Below are 18367 nucleotides of genomic sequence, written 5' to 3'. Positions count from 1 at the left end.
TTCTAACCTTAACTGGTCTTCCAAGCAACTTTCTGATCTTTGGTGGCTTTACAATTGGATTATTTGAGGTTGATCACATTTTCATGTTATTCATTGGCTGAATAAAATGGGCATATGTGTTGAGGTAGGTTTCCTTGCTATAACAGCTAGCCACATAATGGATTGGTTCCAAGTTTTTGTAATGAAGGGCAGCAACACCATGAGGACAAGGAATTCCCCTAAGCTGTCAGGATCTGCAACTACACCTCCTATTAACAATGTCCACAGTGTGTGTAAACCCATGGTGTTTAATCTCAAAACCTCTTTCTCTATTCCAAGTCAAGTTACATTGCATAGACTTTTGAATGTTTTCTTGCAAAATCTTCAAAGACATAGGAGATATATCAGTGATCCAAGTGTTTGAGAACTCTCTCAAATCACAAATTCTTTTCATCATCTTCACCCTTATCTCCTCAAGCATTGTAATGATGGTTTTATACCTTGCAGACACTATCCAAGCATTAAAGCTTTCTGCCATATTGTTGTCCACAACATCACATTTGCTATATTTTTCAAAATACTTCTTGCACAATGTATTCAAATTGTACCATAAAATATTATCTAAACCTTCTTGTCCTAATTTCCTCATTGTCTCTATATTGTCCTTCAGCTCAGCTTCAAATGTGGATTTAGCAATCCTCCAAAACACTCTTCTTCTTTCAACTCCTTTCCAATTTTTTGACCAATTTGCAAGAACATGTCTTGCACATTTTCTATGTTCAACAAGTGGCAATAAAGTATCCACAGCAATTTCTAGTCCCTAACAAACCAACATAACAGAAAAAGAATCAACTTAAGTGAAAAACTCAACAACAATAAAATAGTAAGATGGATATCAGTAATTACCTTTTGCATATCACTAATGATGGATAGTTGATGCCCTTCTCCATGTTCAAGATCATTCTTCACTAGTTCAAGAAACCATGTCCAAGTATACTGATTCTCAACCTCAACAACTGCCCAAGCAATAGGGAGCATTTGGTTGTTTCCATCTCTACAAACTGCCACTAACAACTGGCCTTTACACACACCTTTGAGAAAACACCTATCAAAACCAATCAACCTTCTAGCACCTCCAAAAAATGCTTTCTTTAAAGCATTGAAGCAAACATAAAATCCTTCAAAAATTTTCTGCCTAGTTTCAGAATCTTCTCCAACCTTCACTACACAAGTACTACCTGGATTACTCCTTAATATTTCATCTCTATAATCCAAAATCCTACCATACTCCATAATGTGATCATTCATGATCTCTTGTAACACTCTAGTCCTAGCTCTTCTCACTGTTGTCCTACCAACATTAATATCCAACTCCTTTCTAATAATGTCCTGCAACAAGACAATGTTGATGTTTGGCTGTTGAGTTATTCTTTCTTTGTATTTGGTGGCCAAAAACTTTGAGTTGCACAGGTAGTTATGAGTTGATGTCAAACATTTATGGATAGGGTTGTATGTTTTAACAATGAAATCTCTACTAGTTTTATCCTTACTTGCACACAACAACCAAGGACAACTCTCTTTACAACATCTCACTCTAACTCTGCCAGGCTCATTTACATATTTTTCAATTTGAATATGTTCTTGGATTGCATATCTTGTCAGTGCCACTCTAAATTCTTCAACAGTTCCAAAAACCAGTCCTAATTCCCAAACAATCTTTTCAGCTGTTGTATCAAACACAACTCCATTTGGGGTTTTCTTCCTCCTAACAGGTTTATGCACTACTTGATCAACCTCTTCACCATCTATTTCAAAGCTACGAACTTCATCACTTAGATAATGAGGTTCATCACCTCCTAGCTTACCAACTAAGTTTTTCCTAATACCATTATTTGTCTCATCATACCCTATATCTGGACCTTTCTCATTAACATTAATCTGATCTGAAGTTGGATCATCATCTATTATAGGATAATCAGATGAAGGAGGAGGCACAATAGAAGAAGATGGTGGAGGCAAAGTAGAAGACTGAAATTCAAATGGATTGCTAGAAGTTTCAGAAGGACAAGTTGTAGGGATGGAAGGAAAAGTAGAAGTAAGAGGCTGATTATTAGGGTTAGAAGTCTCATTAAAAGATTCCTCACCTACCCCACTTTCAGTCACATGGGGGACAAACTCCTATTCAAGTGGGGCTTGATTAGCTTCACTAACCCCATGAAAAACATACACCTTCACTGTATCCCCATCATTCACCATATTGAAAAGGTCAAATATAACCTTATCATTATCAACAAGGACCAATAACCCATCCCACTTGATGAAAAAATCACAATCTATTGTATATCCTAGTTCCTTTATGTAGTCCCTCAACTCAAAATAAGACATCCTATCAACATCTACATCTAAGAATTCTGTCGCATGCCCCCCAATATATTTAGGTGGTGGACCAAAATCTATTCCCCCCCCCCCCCCCATGATACCATCTTAAAGTTATAAGAGTAAAAGCCATCCTGAAAAATCATGTAACAACAACAAACACAATTCAAACACACATTTCAATCTAACAAGTTGTACACAACAAACATAATCACTAACAAACAACAACAACAGAAACACTAACTAACAAAAGTAGAATAAAGCACTAACATTAAGCTTTAACAGTACTAACAGAACAAAAACACTAACATAAGCAATTGTTATTGTACAAATTGAAGTCTACAAATGAATAAGAGACAAATAATAACATTCGAACTAAGTGGATAACATCTAACCCTAATCTAAAACACAATCACAAAACCCTAATCACTAACAGTTGCATTAAGTCAATAACACAATACCCTACACTAACTAAGTCGATTACCCAACATACTCAAAAATATCCTAACAATGGCAATTGTAGGAGGTCGATTCTAGCAATTCTACACTATAATAATCCATAAAATCAGAATAATCATAAAAAAAAGTGCAGATTTTAGAACCCTAACCTGTTTGACCTTCAATCTCCAAGAATCTTCACAACGAGAATGTCAACAACAACACTATCGTCAACAACGATCGACAATGATGAACAACAAGAATGTCAACAACAACAATATCTTCAACAACAAGAACACAGTCGTTTGATTTTTTAGGGAAAAGGAAAAGTTGAGAAATGAAATGAAAGGACGGAGTTCACGAATTTTCTTCAAAGAAAAGGTCGGGTCGGGTTCTCTACGTGAGCAACACGCGCAATAAAAAGAAGATGGAATGACTCAAAATGGTCAATTTACAACGATATATAGTTGTTTAGTGGTGTGATAGGACCCTTCTAAAGTTTAGGTGTCTTTATGCAAATATGAGACTACTTCGATGGTCTCTTTATGTCTTTTCTCTATTTTTATTAGATACGAACTTTCATTCGGTCATCATGCATGGTCATGTTTTTTGTTTGGTTTCTAGTTATGCTCAAAGGAAACACAACTAATTTTACTCCCTCAATGGTATTGACTATTGAGAATCATATAAAATAAACCAATTATAGAGAAATATAAGTATGTGTTATATTATAAACCTTCTAAAGTAGTTGATGCTAATTATATATATTTCTGAAAATCGCTATCGCTACAACAATAACAAAAACAAAAAATGATTTTACGAAGTAACTTCAACAACAAACTATTAGAATAACTATATTATTGATATTAGAGTGATCCAACCCACCTAGTCACCCTAATATTAAACTCAGCTGCTTGATAATTAATAATCTAAGGTGTCAATTGTTAAAGATTGGTTGTAACCTGGCAAATCAATTAATCCAAATCAGATTGTAAGTTTCAACTACTCCCAAGAATTTGAAACTTACCAACTTGAAGGGACATATTTATTTTGAAGTTCTTTGTCCATTTCTTTTTCTTTTTCATTTGTAACTTTTGGTTTTCCCATTAATAATCTTCATATAAGAAAATAAAAAAAAAATAGGCTATAGGTGAACTACCTTTTATTTTAATTGTATGTATATCATCATATATCATATTTCACAGATATCTCTCTCACACACACATACATATATTATATCATATATCATAATTATTATAAGTGGGAAGCTCCAAAGTAAAAAATTAAATTACTATTTTTCCCTTATACTAAATTCAAATGTTATTAAATATTTAATTAATTAAACATAAATAGTAGAATTTCTAAAATATTTTTAGTTGGTATACATGTGAGTAATTAATTAGAAAAAAATAAAAATAAAAGTTATCCTTTTAAATAGATACATGTATATAATTTATCTTCTGAATTAATTTATGTTCTTAATTAATATTTGTCTTTAATTTTTGTAACACTTAACCTTTCAACTTACAAAGTGAATCTTCATATTTCAAAGCTATATTTTTTCCTATAAATACAAATCTTTTACAGTATTTTCATAGAAAGATTTATATATGATGCAATTTTTGTGTGTGGAAGACTAGAGAAGCTTTAATCAAGTGAAGAAAATTTCAAGGCAAGAAGATTTGTGTCAAGATTACAAGGCATAATGTGATTATAAGGCTGAATAACACTTAAGTTGCTAGATTATCGAAGCTTGATATATTTGTTTTTTTAGCTTATTTGTCGAGATCAGAACTATGATATGACCCTTCCATTTATGTAGTTGAATATCACTTCAATTAACTTATCTTCCAAAGATTTTAACTCTTTTTATGGTCAGAAGTTGAATATTTATTACTATAACTTTGTTTCAATTTGCATTATCAATTAAAAAAATAGGGAAAAGATTGTCTTGAAATTTTTCTATTTTTCGTTGGTAACTTTATGCTAAACTTGCTCCTATACATTATACTTTTTCTATGTATTTGTAATTTTATTTTAAGAGTATATTTGATTGAATGGTGTATTTTCTGCTTTAGAAAATAAGACAAATACAATAACAAAAATAGTGTATAAGGCATGTAAAACAATTAATGCCTACAAAATATTCTAATTTCAAATTATTAATAATAAAAAATTTTCATCTTAAATTTTAAATATTTGTAAAGAATCATTCTTACATGCACTTGTGGATAAACTCTATAGTTTTTAGACAAGTTTTATTAAAATTATCATGAGATCCAAATCCCAAAGCCAAAAAAATGATACACCAAAATGCTTAAGAAGTTAGAAGATCTTTTATCCTTTGACCAAATATTGCTCCTATTAATTTTTTAACAAAAAAATTAAAAATATATTTTATCAAACTTTTAATTGTAAGAATATTAATATTGTCATTTTGGCTCTCCACTAAATTAAAATTTGATTTATTTAATTAAATATTAATATTTTATTTATATAATTACATAATTTAAATACCAATCATTGCACTATAAATCTTTAGTTATTTCCTTTTAAATAAGTTCTTAATTATAAATTTGAATTACTTAATTGCATTCTACTTAATGAGAATGAGAATTTCATCTTTTACTAATTAGTGTCAAACATTTTATCTTCTAAAATGTATATCCTGTGTAACTATTAATTTAATTTCAACATTTTTACTCTATTCTATGAGACAAGACAGACATTTTATGGAAGAACTTCAATGTTTATACTCTATTCTATGAGACAAAAAAGACATTTTAAGGATATTAATCATAAGATAGTCTGCCTCCATGTTTGTTTTTGCTACTTTATTTTGTCTTTTAAAACAAATGTAAAATTTTTGTATCAAAATTATAATAAAAGGAGGACTAAATGCAAAAAAAAATTCAAGTTAACTATACACTACAAGCATTTTTTAAAAAAGTTAAATCACGCATTGCCGTTTTATTAATAAGTTTATGCACTAAAAATGTTTATCATTTTAGATTTCATATGTTTTTGGTAACTCAAATACTATATTTTAAAAAATTATGTGATTTTTTAATAATTCATAGTCATCGTTATGAAGTAAACGTGCAACACACGTCCCCATATACTAGTATATATATGAGTTGGAAGTTTCTAACCTCATAGTTGAATTACAATTTTGCCCTTAGCTTACCCCTAAAATAAATTAAATATTAATTTCTATTTAATTAATTAAATATTAAGTAATAGTTATATTTAAATGCATGCATCAAACAAGATCTTAATGAATCATATATTCATGAACTAACTAAACGTGGGTAATATAGAGTCTAATAACTTTTCAATTTTAATTTGTAAGACAACGGGGGGGGGGGGGGGGGGGAGGGTTATGAAGAGTATCAAACACACTGACACCACATTGTTTATATTCCTTCTTTTATTCAAGTTTGTGGTCATCTTGCATTCTACAATAGGTTGCTCTACACGATCTGTTGCAAAATTTTCATAACCAATTTATAATTATAAGAATTCTTATCATTAATTTAATTATTAGTATTCTTTAATATTTCATGCATATTCATCTTCTTTTTGTCGAGAAATATGTAAATTATCATAGTTCTAAGTTAAATATTCACCAATATCATGAAGTTGTAACTGAATTATTATTTTTCATGTCTCCGTCTTTTTGAGTATTTAATAACTTCGTAATTTGATTACTGTATTTTTATATTCTTCCTTTCTTCTACCCCTTTAGGCTATAAATATAATAAAGCTAATCACAATTTATATTTATTATTAATTATTTTGAGGGTATGCATGTTAAATTCCATAGAATAATAATTATGTCTTCTTCATTGTTTGGTAATCATTTATCTTTTTTAACTATATGTTTATACTTTTTTCCTTTTATATGTAATCTCAAATATTTAGAAATTCATCTATTTAACTATTATAGAGAGATATAAAATTTAATACAAAAGTAAAATAAAAAAAATAATGTAAATTAAAAAAATGACTATATAGTTTATACATATGATATATTTTGTCTACAACAAGTCGACTTTTAATAAAACATAATTCAATTAGTATGCGAATAGTTTTGTCTATATATTTAATTTGATGTCTTTTATTACGGATGACATGTTCTTGTTTACTTTTTTTTCCGTTTGAACTAGTAATTTTTCTATAAATTTGATGGTACACCGCCCAGACATTTTGTGATATTTTTCTTTATATGTATCTTTTTTATAGCTAATTTCTTTTTTGATTATATTGAGTAATTAAAATATATTAATCCTCTGATATAATAAAAGATTTATTTTTCATAAAATATTTGAAAATATCAAACCTCCAACATCTAAAACAAGATTTTAGTGTTATGTTTTAATTTGTGCAGAGTTATATTATTATATCAAACCTACATACAAGAGAACTTATATTTTGAATTTAGCGATATAAATTAACTTTTCTAATATCAATTAGAGCACAAACGTGCAATGCACAATATATATATATATATATATATATATATATATATATATATATAAAAGAACTATATATATATTTTTCTCCATTTATAACTTTTGTATTTGGTAGGTGCACCTTCCCCCTTAACACTTGCATTCGTTTGGCCGCCAGTCTTAGAACTTGTAATTACTAGTATATCTTCCTAGCTAGTACTCTTTAAGTTAACTAAAAACATCGCTGAAGTCGGTGTAAATTAATAGTTTAATTCTTGAATTATAGATTATTTTTTAATTACATTTACTTGAATATAAATTTACCTCTGATCTTGTAATATAAATGAAATATATTTTGTTAGGTTATTAGCCTTTTAATATTAATATTTAACATATTAAATTGCTTTATTTTGGAGTTATAAGAATGAACATTGGAATGGATGACATCTACATCATCCATTACCATTGGTTATCCATCAATGTATTTCATTCTTAATTCCTGCATTACACATTGTAACCTATGTAACTCCCATTGTAACTTATGTAACCTATGTAACTCTCATTGTAACCTATGTAACTCCCATTGTAACCTATGAAACTACTAAGACCATTATCTTCACTATTTACTACCTCCATTATCTTCCTATTCATTGCTAGGAAGACTTCTTGTAGTATAAATAGTGGTGGTTTTCATTTGGTTTGGCACACACAAAACACAAGAGAAAACAAAGTGTAAAAGAGTTAATCTAAAAGAGAGTTCTTATTAGTTGAAGGGAGGTGTTCTTTTTTGTGGAGCTTTGGACTCAACTCTTGTCCAGAGTTGTTGAGTTATACTTTGTGAATACTGTTGTATCTTGGAGGGGACAAGTCAAAGAGGGCTACTGCTGGACCGGTGAAAACATTTGTTGTAGTGGGCTTGATTCTCCTTAAAGAGAGCAAGATATCCGTGCCTCAGCCTGAAGAGATTAATTTCTTCATTTTATTTTCAATTATTATCTTGCAATTTTATTATCTTGTAAGTTTTTTCACTAACAATTTTGGCTCTAACATGAATGTAATTGATGAAGCTAAAAATGTTCTTAGAAGCCATTTTGATATGAAAGATCTTGGTGAGACAAATTTTATTCTTTGGAATAAAAATAACAAGAACATGTGAAGGGATTTTCCTTGACCAGTCACATTATGTTGAGAAAATTTTGAAAAAATATAACTTTCATGATTGCAAGCATGTTGCTACTCCTTTTGATTCAAGTGTTCACTTATTTCCTGTTGAAAGTGAAAATAATGTAATAAAACAGAAGGAATATGCTAGTATAATCGGAAGTTTGAGATATGTGACTGATTGCACTAGGTCTGATATTGCATATGCAGTAGGAGTACTTGGCAAGTTAACAAGCAAGCCAGGTAATGAACATTGGCATGCTATAACAAGAGCTATGAGATATTTAATTGGAACAAAAAATTGTGGTTTGTTCTATAAAAAATATCCTGCTGCACTTGAAGGCTTTTGTGATGCAGATTGGAACACTTTGTCAGGTGATTCCTGTTCTACCACTGGTTATGTCTTTACTTTAGGTGGTGGTACTGTTTGTTGAATATCGAAAAAGCATATTATAATTGCTAACTCTACCATGGAGGCTGAACTAATTGCTTTAGCTTCAGCTAGTGAGGAAGCGAATTGGTTAAGAGATTTATTGTTTCAAATTCCTTATTTTGAAAAACCAATTCCTCTTATTTTAATTCATTGTGATAGCACCGCTGCAATTGGTAGAGTTCAAAACCATTATTACAACGGTAAATCAAGACCTATAAGGAGGAAACACAGTAATGTAAGATCGTCTTTGACAAATCGTACCATTAATGTTGATTATGTCAAATCTTGTGATAATCTTGCAGATCCTCTTACGAAGGCCTTAACAAGAGAAAAGGTCTGGAGCACATCAAGGGGGATGGGATTGAAGCCTACAAATCCTTGAGTCATATATGAGGAAACCCAACCTGGGGACTAGAGATCCTATAACCAGGTTCAAAGGGAAAAATTAATCATATGATGACTTGTTGTGAAAAATGCACTATTTTTTTTCCTCCCTATGATGTGAGTGCATTGTTTCCTGTAATTTGTGAAGGTTAAGTTGATAAAACTCTTAATAAGTATCTGTAGCCCATATGGGTGGAGTGTTAATCTTACAAGAGCACTCTCGACAGATTTCACCTATGTGATCTGTGGAAGTAGGTCGCTTCCTATGAGAATGAGGCTTATTCTCAAATACACTCATGAAACCGGAATAGCACATGGCCATAACATGTTGGGTGTTAAAGCTCATGTCAACACCTTGATTATTATGTGTGAGTAGTGATATTTTGTTTCCCTTAAGCAGTCATAGTTCAAGTCTGAGACCACTACGACTTTGGAGTAAAAGTTATTGTTTCACTAAGTAGAGGTTCATTGCAGAGCACGCCTTCATTATGCATAGTAGTTTTCCTTCAACTGATATACTCTCTTATCTAAATATTAAAATGAGTGGGGGATTGTTAGCATAGAATTTTAATATTAATATTTAACATATTAAATTGCTTTAATTTGGAGTTATAAGAATGAACATTCGAATGAATGACTTCTACATCATCCATTAGCATTGATTATCCATCATTGTATTTCATTCTTAATTACTCCATTAATCATTGTAACCTATGTAACTCTCATTGTAACGTATGTAACCTATTTAATTCCCACTGTAACCTATGAAACTTCTAAGACCATTATCTTCACTATTTACTACCTCTATTATCTTCCTATTCATTGCTAGGAAAACTTCTTGTAGTATAAATAGTGGTGGTCTTCATTTGGTTTGGCAAACACAAAACACAAGAGAAAACAAAGAGTAAAAGAGTTAGTCTAAAAGAGAGTTCTTATTAGTTGAAGGGAAGTGTTCTTTTTTGTGGAGCTTTGGACTCAACTCTTGTCCAGAGTTGTTGAGTTATACTTTTTGAAGGCTGTTGTATCCTGGAGGGGACAAGTCAAAGAGGACTACTGTTAGACTGGTGAAAACATTTGTTGTAGTGGGCTTGGATCTCCTTAAAGAGAGCGAGATAGCCGCGCCTCAGCCTGAAGAGATTAATTTCTTCATTTTATTTTCAATTGTAATCTTGTAATTTTATTATCTTATAAGTTTTTTCACTAACATATTCTTAATTTCGCAAAGTATAAGGTATTTTCAGAATTTTTCTCAATTTCTTATTAAGAGCTTTATAGTCCTATAATAGTTTGATGATGGCAAATTGAGGGGTGTAACTAAATTTAGTTAGTCAACTAAAACAGTAATGCATTTTTAAAGCTGTGATGAGTGTTTTCAGTATTTGTCTCAATAAAATTGTGATATATTCAAGAAATGAATGAAACAAAAAGAAGAAGTGAAATTAATTTTATAGTCCATAACTTTTATTAAGAGTGTACAAATACTTAATTGATTTTCTGACTTTAGTAAAATATTGTTGGATTTTAAAAAGGTGTGAATGGAAAATGAAGAGTTGCGAACTTTATGAAGAGCTGTGACTTTTATGAAATGTTGCGACTTTTATGAAAAGTTGCGACTTTTATGAAAAGTTGCGACTTTTATGAAAAATTGTGACTTTTATGAAAGGTGACGACCTTTCTGAAAGATTGTGACTTTTCCAAAGGTTTGTGACCTTTCCGGTAAGGCAAAATAAAAATCTTTTCGCACTATCCTTTGTTTTCTATAAATTGAAGGATTTTCTCTCATTTTAAATAGAATTTATGGACTTCTTCTTCAACTACTAAATCTAGTATTCTAAGTACACTTTACTACCGTTGAGTGGTTCACTGACACCAGAGTCTTTGGTATCTATACTCTGGTGATTGAGATCATTTTACCCTGGGAGGTCATATTCCAAATCAAACCTCGGATACTAGAGGGGAATAATTTTCTTAAGGGGACACTGTGAATTCAGTGGACTTGATCTTCTTCCTATTAAAAATTTTTCAGATTCTGGTACGTGTTTACAAACTTTAGATTTGTGAATTAATTTCAGTTCTTCTATTCTTTTGTTCTTCACTGGTTCATTAAACTTGGTAACTTCGTGTTTCTGCAAAGTTTGTTGGATTCAGTAAGATTCTTTAGACACATATTAACAACAATTCTTCTTTCAGAAAAATATTTCGTATACTTTTTTTTTAAAATCTGTTTCTGATTCTAGTTTCGCTACTAGTTTTAATTTTCTAGTTGTGAAAATGTTCTTAAACTTTGTTTTCTTACAAAGATGTTCAAAGTTTTGTTCTATGTTTGTTTGGAATACAAGATGAACAACAATCTGAAGGATATTATTATACTGTTAGTATTTCTTGTATTCTACTGATTAAGAGAATCTGATCATGGAAGTAAAAGATAAATGTATTACTTCTCCATAATTCGTTGTTTTGTTTAGCAAGGTTGAAGTGAGAATATAACTGGTATTCCGTTTAAAGATTACTAGGTAACCTTCTTGTTAAATTATCTAAGGAGAAAAATAGTTTCTAAGAGTTATCATCTTTGATTTTTTGTTTTTTTATTATATGTATATTTGGAAAAAGATCTGCAAACCATATGTTGTGGAATGAATTTTACTTCGCAAATATTGTTGCTTTTAAAATTCTTTAGTTTGCAAAAGTAAGAGATACATATTTTTGTTTGATAAAATAGTATGTCAAAATGTTATAGTTGGAAGACTATTTGATAAGAAAAACATTTCTATGTGATAAAGAATATGTGTTATTCTGTTTGGAAAAAATAAAAAGACTTTTGTAGTTTTGTACTCCATGAGAATTGTTAGTGTGTCTGATTTTTGTAGACTAAAATTTTTGTGGTTTTATACTCTGGATAAATTGGACAATGCAATTGGTTTGAAGAATATGAAAACTTCTCATAATAAGTCAATGTTGTACTTTTGATTTTCTATAAACTTCAATGTAATACAGAAATAAATTGTACAATTTTTTTTGTCCTTATTGTTAGTATTTAAAATACTAAGTGGTATGTCTATTTATGATAGAGGAAAAATACCAGTGACTTAGAATTTGTGATTTTGTGATTTTGTGTTTATATGGAATGAACTTTGACATTGTGTAAACATTGTCAAAGAGAATTGCAGCACTATAATTCTTTCGTAGAATAATGTTTTCAACATTAAAATATGTGGAAAAACTATTTTCAAATACTTGAAAAATATTTTTGAGATCACATTTAAAAAATGTGGGGGTTATTTGCTTATGATTAGACATGGTATCTAATTTAACTTTGGAACAAAAGATATGAAATTCACTGATACTTTTGTATCATGTTATATCCACAAAATTCTTGGAGTATATTTGATTTTGTGGCTGTTGAGTTTCTCTATTACTAGTATATAGTGTGACTAGTATGAAACATCCAAATTATATATAAACTTGTTCAAAATAATTGTGTTCTTTTATGTAAGAAAATTCACTTAAAATGTTGTGATTTTTCATGAAAAGATATGTCTATTATAATAAAAGTATTTGCATAGACATGAATATTGGTGAATAGTCATTTGTTATGTTTTTGTAAAAATAACTGTTGGACTATATTATCTTTATTGAACCCGATGAAACTTTGTTCATAGGTAGTTCTATAACAATCACATTGAAAGTTATGGAAATGTCTTTCTGAAAAGGATATTTAACAATCTAAAAAAAGTTTGTATCACACAAAATTATAAGAAATAGGAACAAAACATTAGTGAGGAAAAAACTACTTCGCGGAGAGCTTTTCAAACTCAATGTTTTTATTTGTTCTTACTTGTTTGATTCAATGTTTGTTACATGAACACTTGGGCATGTCAATTACAAAACCTTGTAAGAAAAACTGATCAAGTTTTGCCTAACTTTAAGTTCAATAAATAAAAATTTCAAGTTTTTATCGAATCTAAGTATGTTGAGAATTCTTATGAATATGTTGAAAGGAATTCTAATCCCTTAGAATTGATTTACACTGACATTTATGATACGAAATTAACATCATCTCATGGTGGGAAATATTATTTGTTACTTTTATTGAGAATTGCATTAGAAATGACTATGTCTATTTTCTAAATGGTAAGGATGAAGCAATAGAAATGTCTAGACAATGTAATATCGAAGTTGAAAATCAGTGTGAAAAATATATAAGAAGTGATGGATGCATTATTTATAAGTTCGGGTTTACACAAAACTTGTGTGGAGGAACTATCCTTACTGCAAAAGGGATCAGCAAAAAGTTTTGTCCTTTTACAAAGAAAGCAATTTTGTTTGATCAGAATACAATCTTTTCCATATGAGAAATGGAAAGAAAGGAAATCCAACTTTAAATATTTCAAAGTGTGGGGGTATCTAGTCAAAGTCCAAGATCCTATTACTAAAAGAATTAAAATAGGACCTATGACTGTGGACTGTAAAATTAGACTTGAGTAGCTAGAGAAGGGTCTAAAAGGCCTAGGAAATGAAAAGGATAATGTACTTAATAAAGAGATTCAGAGGCTTAGTTAAATGTTAAAAGACATTTACTTCCTTCGAATATGATTTTGTAACATTTTCTGTGTTTTCTGTAGACTCATCCTTTGGAAAGATGGTGTCAATAAATAATATTGAAAGTTAATTTATCTTCTTCAAGAAAATAAACCTTTGGGTTCAAAATGAATCTTTAGAAGAAAAAATAACAGTTGATGGAACTGTTGAAAAATATAAAGCAAGACTTTGTATCAAAGACTTTAGAAAAAATAAGATTTTGATCTTGTCGATATATATACTCGTTAGTAATTAGAATTACATTTATTCGGATGAAAAAATTAATATTGTTGTATATGACCTCCAAATTCATCAAATAAATGTGAAAAGAACTTTGTTAAATGTAGAATTGGAGGAAGAAATTTACATGGAACAACCCGAGGATTTTGTGGTACCTGGTAAATAAAAGAAAGTATGTGAACTTGTTAAGTCACATTATGGAAGCACCAAAACAATGACATAATTCAATCAAACCATGTCGGCAAATGGATTGAAGAATGATGGAAGTGATAAATGTGTTCACATTAAAATCATTAAGTCATTGTTTGTTTGTATATTGGTGATATGTTGATCATCAATAGAGACAGTAATGACATAAATGCTACTAAACGTATGCTATAAAGCAAGTGGAACAAAAATTATTGGAGTTGCTAATGCGATCTTAGATATAAGAATTCGTAGAACTCCATAATGTTTAGCATTTTCACGGTCTCATTGCATTGAAAAGGTACTTAACTAGTTCAAATATTTAGATGTCAATATTGTCAAGTCTCCAATAAATGTGAGCTTTGCATTTTAAAAGAGTGAAAACAAAAGTGAATCACAATTGGATTGTTCTAGAGTTTTGGGAAGCATGATGTTTATCATATAGTGTGTGCGATCAGATATAGCATTTGCTATTTTAAACTGAGTCGGTTCACAAGTGATCCCAAATAAATTCTTTAGATGACAATAAATAGAGTTTTGGAGTATTTAAAATAATACTTAAAACTATGTCTTGCTTTGTAACAATATCCAACAATATTGAAAGATATAGTGATGCAAATTGAATCATCGGACGAATGAAGTAAAATTCAATAGTGGATATGTATTTTTTACAATTGGTAGAGGAGAAGTCTCTTAGAAATATTTCAAAAGAGACATGTATCGCTAGCTCTACAATGATCTTTGAGCTAGGTGCTCTAGATAAGGTCGGTGAATAAGTTGAAAGACTCCGGAATTTCTTGATAGATATTCTATTTTGGCCCAAACCGTTGACATTAGTATGCATACACTTTCACAGTCAAGATGCAATAGAGGTAGGGCATGGAGCATGACGTATAACGGAAAGTCTCGTCATATACGACATAGACATGATACAGTTAGAAAACTACTCTCTAGTGGAATAATCAGAATGGACTATGTAAAGTCAAAGGATAATGTGTCGGATCCACTTACAAAAAGACCTAACTAGAGAGGAAGTTAAAAGCTCATCTAAGGGAATGAATTTACGGCTTACGACAAGTCAACAAATTCAATCCATTCTCATGGTGAAGACAATGCTCAGGGACAAGGATACAACATTAAGGCTTGTTAATGAGTTAATAAAGCTTAATGATTTTAATGATTTGCTAAGTTTGGTAGAGTTGACCAAATAGTGTATCTACGCGATAACACGGTTAGGAATCAGCTATGTGAGTGTGAAGTGTAAGCCGCTTCAAAGAAGATGATTGTCAAAAGTCCATCTCTCTATACACTCATGAAACCAGGAGGTGTTCATGGCTAAAACGAACACAACCGTAAGAACCATAAATGGTAAAGGGTAACTGTGTGACATATGGTTGTGTAGGTATACACCAAAGTTCGACGGTTCAAAGATATCGCATCTACCGATTGACCAGTATATCCGACATATGATCACTACGGAAAGTCCAAGGGGAAACCTATTTATCCAGATGCAATTAATTCTTGCTTGTAAAGTACACATACTTGTCCGTTTCTTTGTCTTCGAGTCATTCTCCATTCATGCGGGGAATTGTTGGATTTTAAAAAGGTGTGAATGGAAAATGAAGAGTTGCGACTTTTATGAAGAGTTGTGACTTTTATGAAATGTTACGACTTTTATGAAAAGTTGCAACTTTTATGAAAAGTTGTGACTTTTATGGAAAGTTGTGACTTTTATGAAAGGTGACGACCTTTCTGAAAGATTGTGACTTTTCTAAAGGTTTGTGACATTTCCGGTAAGGCACAATAAGAATCTTTTCGCACTATCATTTGTTTTCTATAAATTAAGGGATTTCCTCTCATTTTAAATAGAATTTATGGACTTCTTCAACTACTAAATCTAGTATTCTAAGTGTACTTTACTGCCGTTGAGTGATTCACTAACACCGGAGTCTTTGGTATCTATACTCTGGTGATTGAGATCATTTTACCCTGGGAGGTCATATTCCAAATCAAACCTCGGATACTAGAGGGGAATACTTTCCTTAAGGGGACACTGTGAATTCAGTGGACTTGATCTTCTTCCTATTAAAAATTTTCCAGATTCTGGTACGTGTTTTACAAACTTTAGATTTGTGAATTAATTTCAGTTCTTCTATTCTTTTGTTCTTCACTGGTTCATTAAACTTGGTAACTTCGTGTTTCTGCAAAGTTTGTTGGAATCAGTAAGATTCTTTAGACACATATTAACAACAATTCTTCTTTAAGAAAAATATTTCGTATTATTTTTTTTTAAAATCTGTTTCTGATTCTAATTTCGCTACTAGTTTTAATTTTCTAGTTGTGAAAATGTTCTTAAACTTTGTTTTTTTACAAAGATGTTCAAAGTTTTGTTCTAAGTATGTTAGGATTTCAAGATCAACAATAAATATAACACCTATAAAGCAAAATGTTAGCATGGCCTATATTACTTAAAATCATTTTCATATTATTCTAATTTGTTTTTTTTTTATGTTAATATACGTTAATAATAAAGTTGGCAAATTAGTTTGCTTTCTGCTCTTCAGATCTTCAATCCCCCATCTGAAATTGAGGTAAAAGATGTTTAATTTGTCAAATAATCTTAAGCATGTCACTTTGTGGAGATATGTACATTAGTTTAACATTATAGAATTTGAATCAACATGTAAAAACACAACCTAGAAATGAATATTAAGCTGAGTGTGTAGAGACAGATAAATTTAAGAAATTGAGACTGCCTTTCTTGGGGTAGATTTATTATTTTAGATTCATTTATCTACTAAAAAATTAGTAGTTAATTACAACCTAATATAATTATATTTTCTGATTCTACAAGTATTTGATTATTAACAAAATGAAATATGGGCATGCATGATGATTGTTATATATATATATATATACATATATATATATATATATATATATATATATATATATATATTATAATAGATAATATTAAATAATATTAGTATAATAGTATTAAATAATATTAGTATTTACTGTGTACTAATCCTAGTCCTATTAGGATTAGTACTCCTTCCTATATCTCTTATATATATCTCCCATGTATTCCCTTATTAAGTTAACACTTCAATACAATCAATATTCCTTCATGGTATCAAGAGGCAGAAAACCTAGATCTTCTTTTCTCTGGGTTTTTTTTTCTCTCTTTAGGGCACCGATCGTTCCCTCTCTTCTCTTGGGCGGCGGTAGCCATGACAACCGAGGTGGATCCTCTCGATTCACTTCCTTCTGGCGTTAAACTCCTTCTCAGGCATCTTCATGCTCTGATTCCCGAAAAATTATCAGACATAAATTACTCTACATGGAAAATCACCGTTCTTACAGCCCTTGAGGCCAATTACCTTCTCAAATACGTCGATGGAAGCACAAAACCACCACCGGCAGTCATCACCACCACGGACAAATCAGAAAAAACCAATCCGGCCCATGCCGCTTGGAAAGCCGTGGATGGCCAGATCCGATCATGTTTGATTGCGGTCATCTATCCCAAGGTTCAGAAACACGTCCGATCCTATACAACTGCTTCAGCCCTGTGGACGGCCCTCGCAACACGCTATGCATCAATTTCCCACTCTCATATTTTTCAATTGCGTGATCGTCTCCACACAATTACCAAAGGCACGAAAACTATGGCGGAGAATTTAGATGAGGTCTCCACCATCATCACAACCCTTGACACTGTGAATGAAATCATTCCCGAAAAAGATCGTCATGTGCGTCGTTCTGGGGCTCCCATCAGCTTACACCTTCATTAAACAGGCGGTTCGCATCAGTCCAACGCCCATTGACCTGGATACTCTCTCCTTGTGGCTAAAAAGTGAAGAAATCAACGTGGATCTGGAGAGCAAACTTCTTCTCCGAGAAGCCGATGTAATGGAGCCGACCACCCCCCTCACCGCAAGCCAGAACTATCGCGGGGGGGCGTGGTGGCGGCCGACAGGAGAGCCGCGGCGGCTACGGCAGAAACAGCGGTGGCCGCGGGCGCGACGGTCGGCAGGGCAGTCGTCCGCCGTATGACGGTCAGCAGCACGACAGAAACAACAGCCTGCACTCCTTCGGCAGCGGCGGGCAGTCATCTTCCAGCTGCTGGCAGGAC

At 31.4% G+C, this 18367-nt stretch overlaps 1 protein-coding gene across 1 annotated transcript; it reads right to left on the bottom strand.

Annotated features, from left to right (window-relative positions):
• Nucleotides 1–226: 226 nt before the first annotated feature.
• LOC112940073 (uncharacterized) lies at nt 227–17752 on the bottom strand. Its single transcript, XM_069289936.1, has 3 exons — nt 17613–17752; nt 886–2026; nt 227–799 (listed from the first exon to the last, which is right to left on the bottom strand). The coding sequence occupies exons 1-3, from the start codon at nt 17750–17752 to the stop codon at nt 227–229; spliced, it is 1854 nt and encodes a 617-aa protein (XP_069146037.1).
• Nucleotides 17753–18367: the final 615 nt, after the last annotated feature.

This window comes from Solanum lycopersicum, chromosome 10 (assembly GCF_036512215.1).
Source record: "Solanum lycopersicum chromosome 10, SLM_r2.1".
Lineage (NCBI taxonomy): Eukaryota > Viridiplantae > Streptophyta > Magnoliopsida > Solanales > Solanaceae > Solanum > Solanum lycopersicum.
The sequence above is the reverse complement of the archived record's forward strand: the minus strand, read 5'-3'. Positions and strand labels throughout refer to the sequence as shown.

Coding starts and splice junctions, on each gene's coding strand:
- LOC112940073 (XM_069289936.1), bottom strand. CDS start 17,752: ATGACCGCAATCAAACATGATCGGATCTGGCCATCCACGGCTTTCCAA. Junction 2,027..17,612: donor CCATCGACGTATTTGAGAAG/GTAATTGGCCTC, acceptor TGAAACTTCTAG/CAATCCATTTGAATTTCAGT. Junction 800..885: donor TCATTAGTGATATGCAAAAG/GTAATTACTGAT, acceptor TTGGTTTGTTAG/GGACTAGAAATTGCTGTGGA.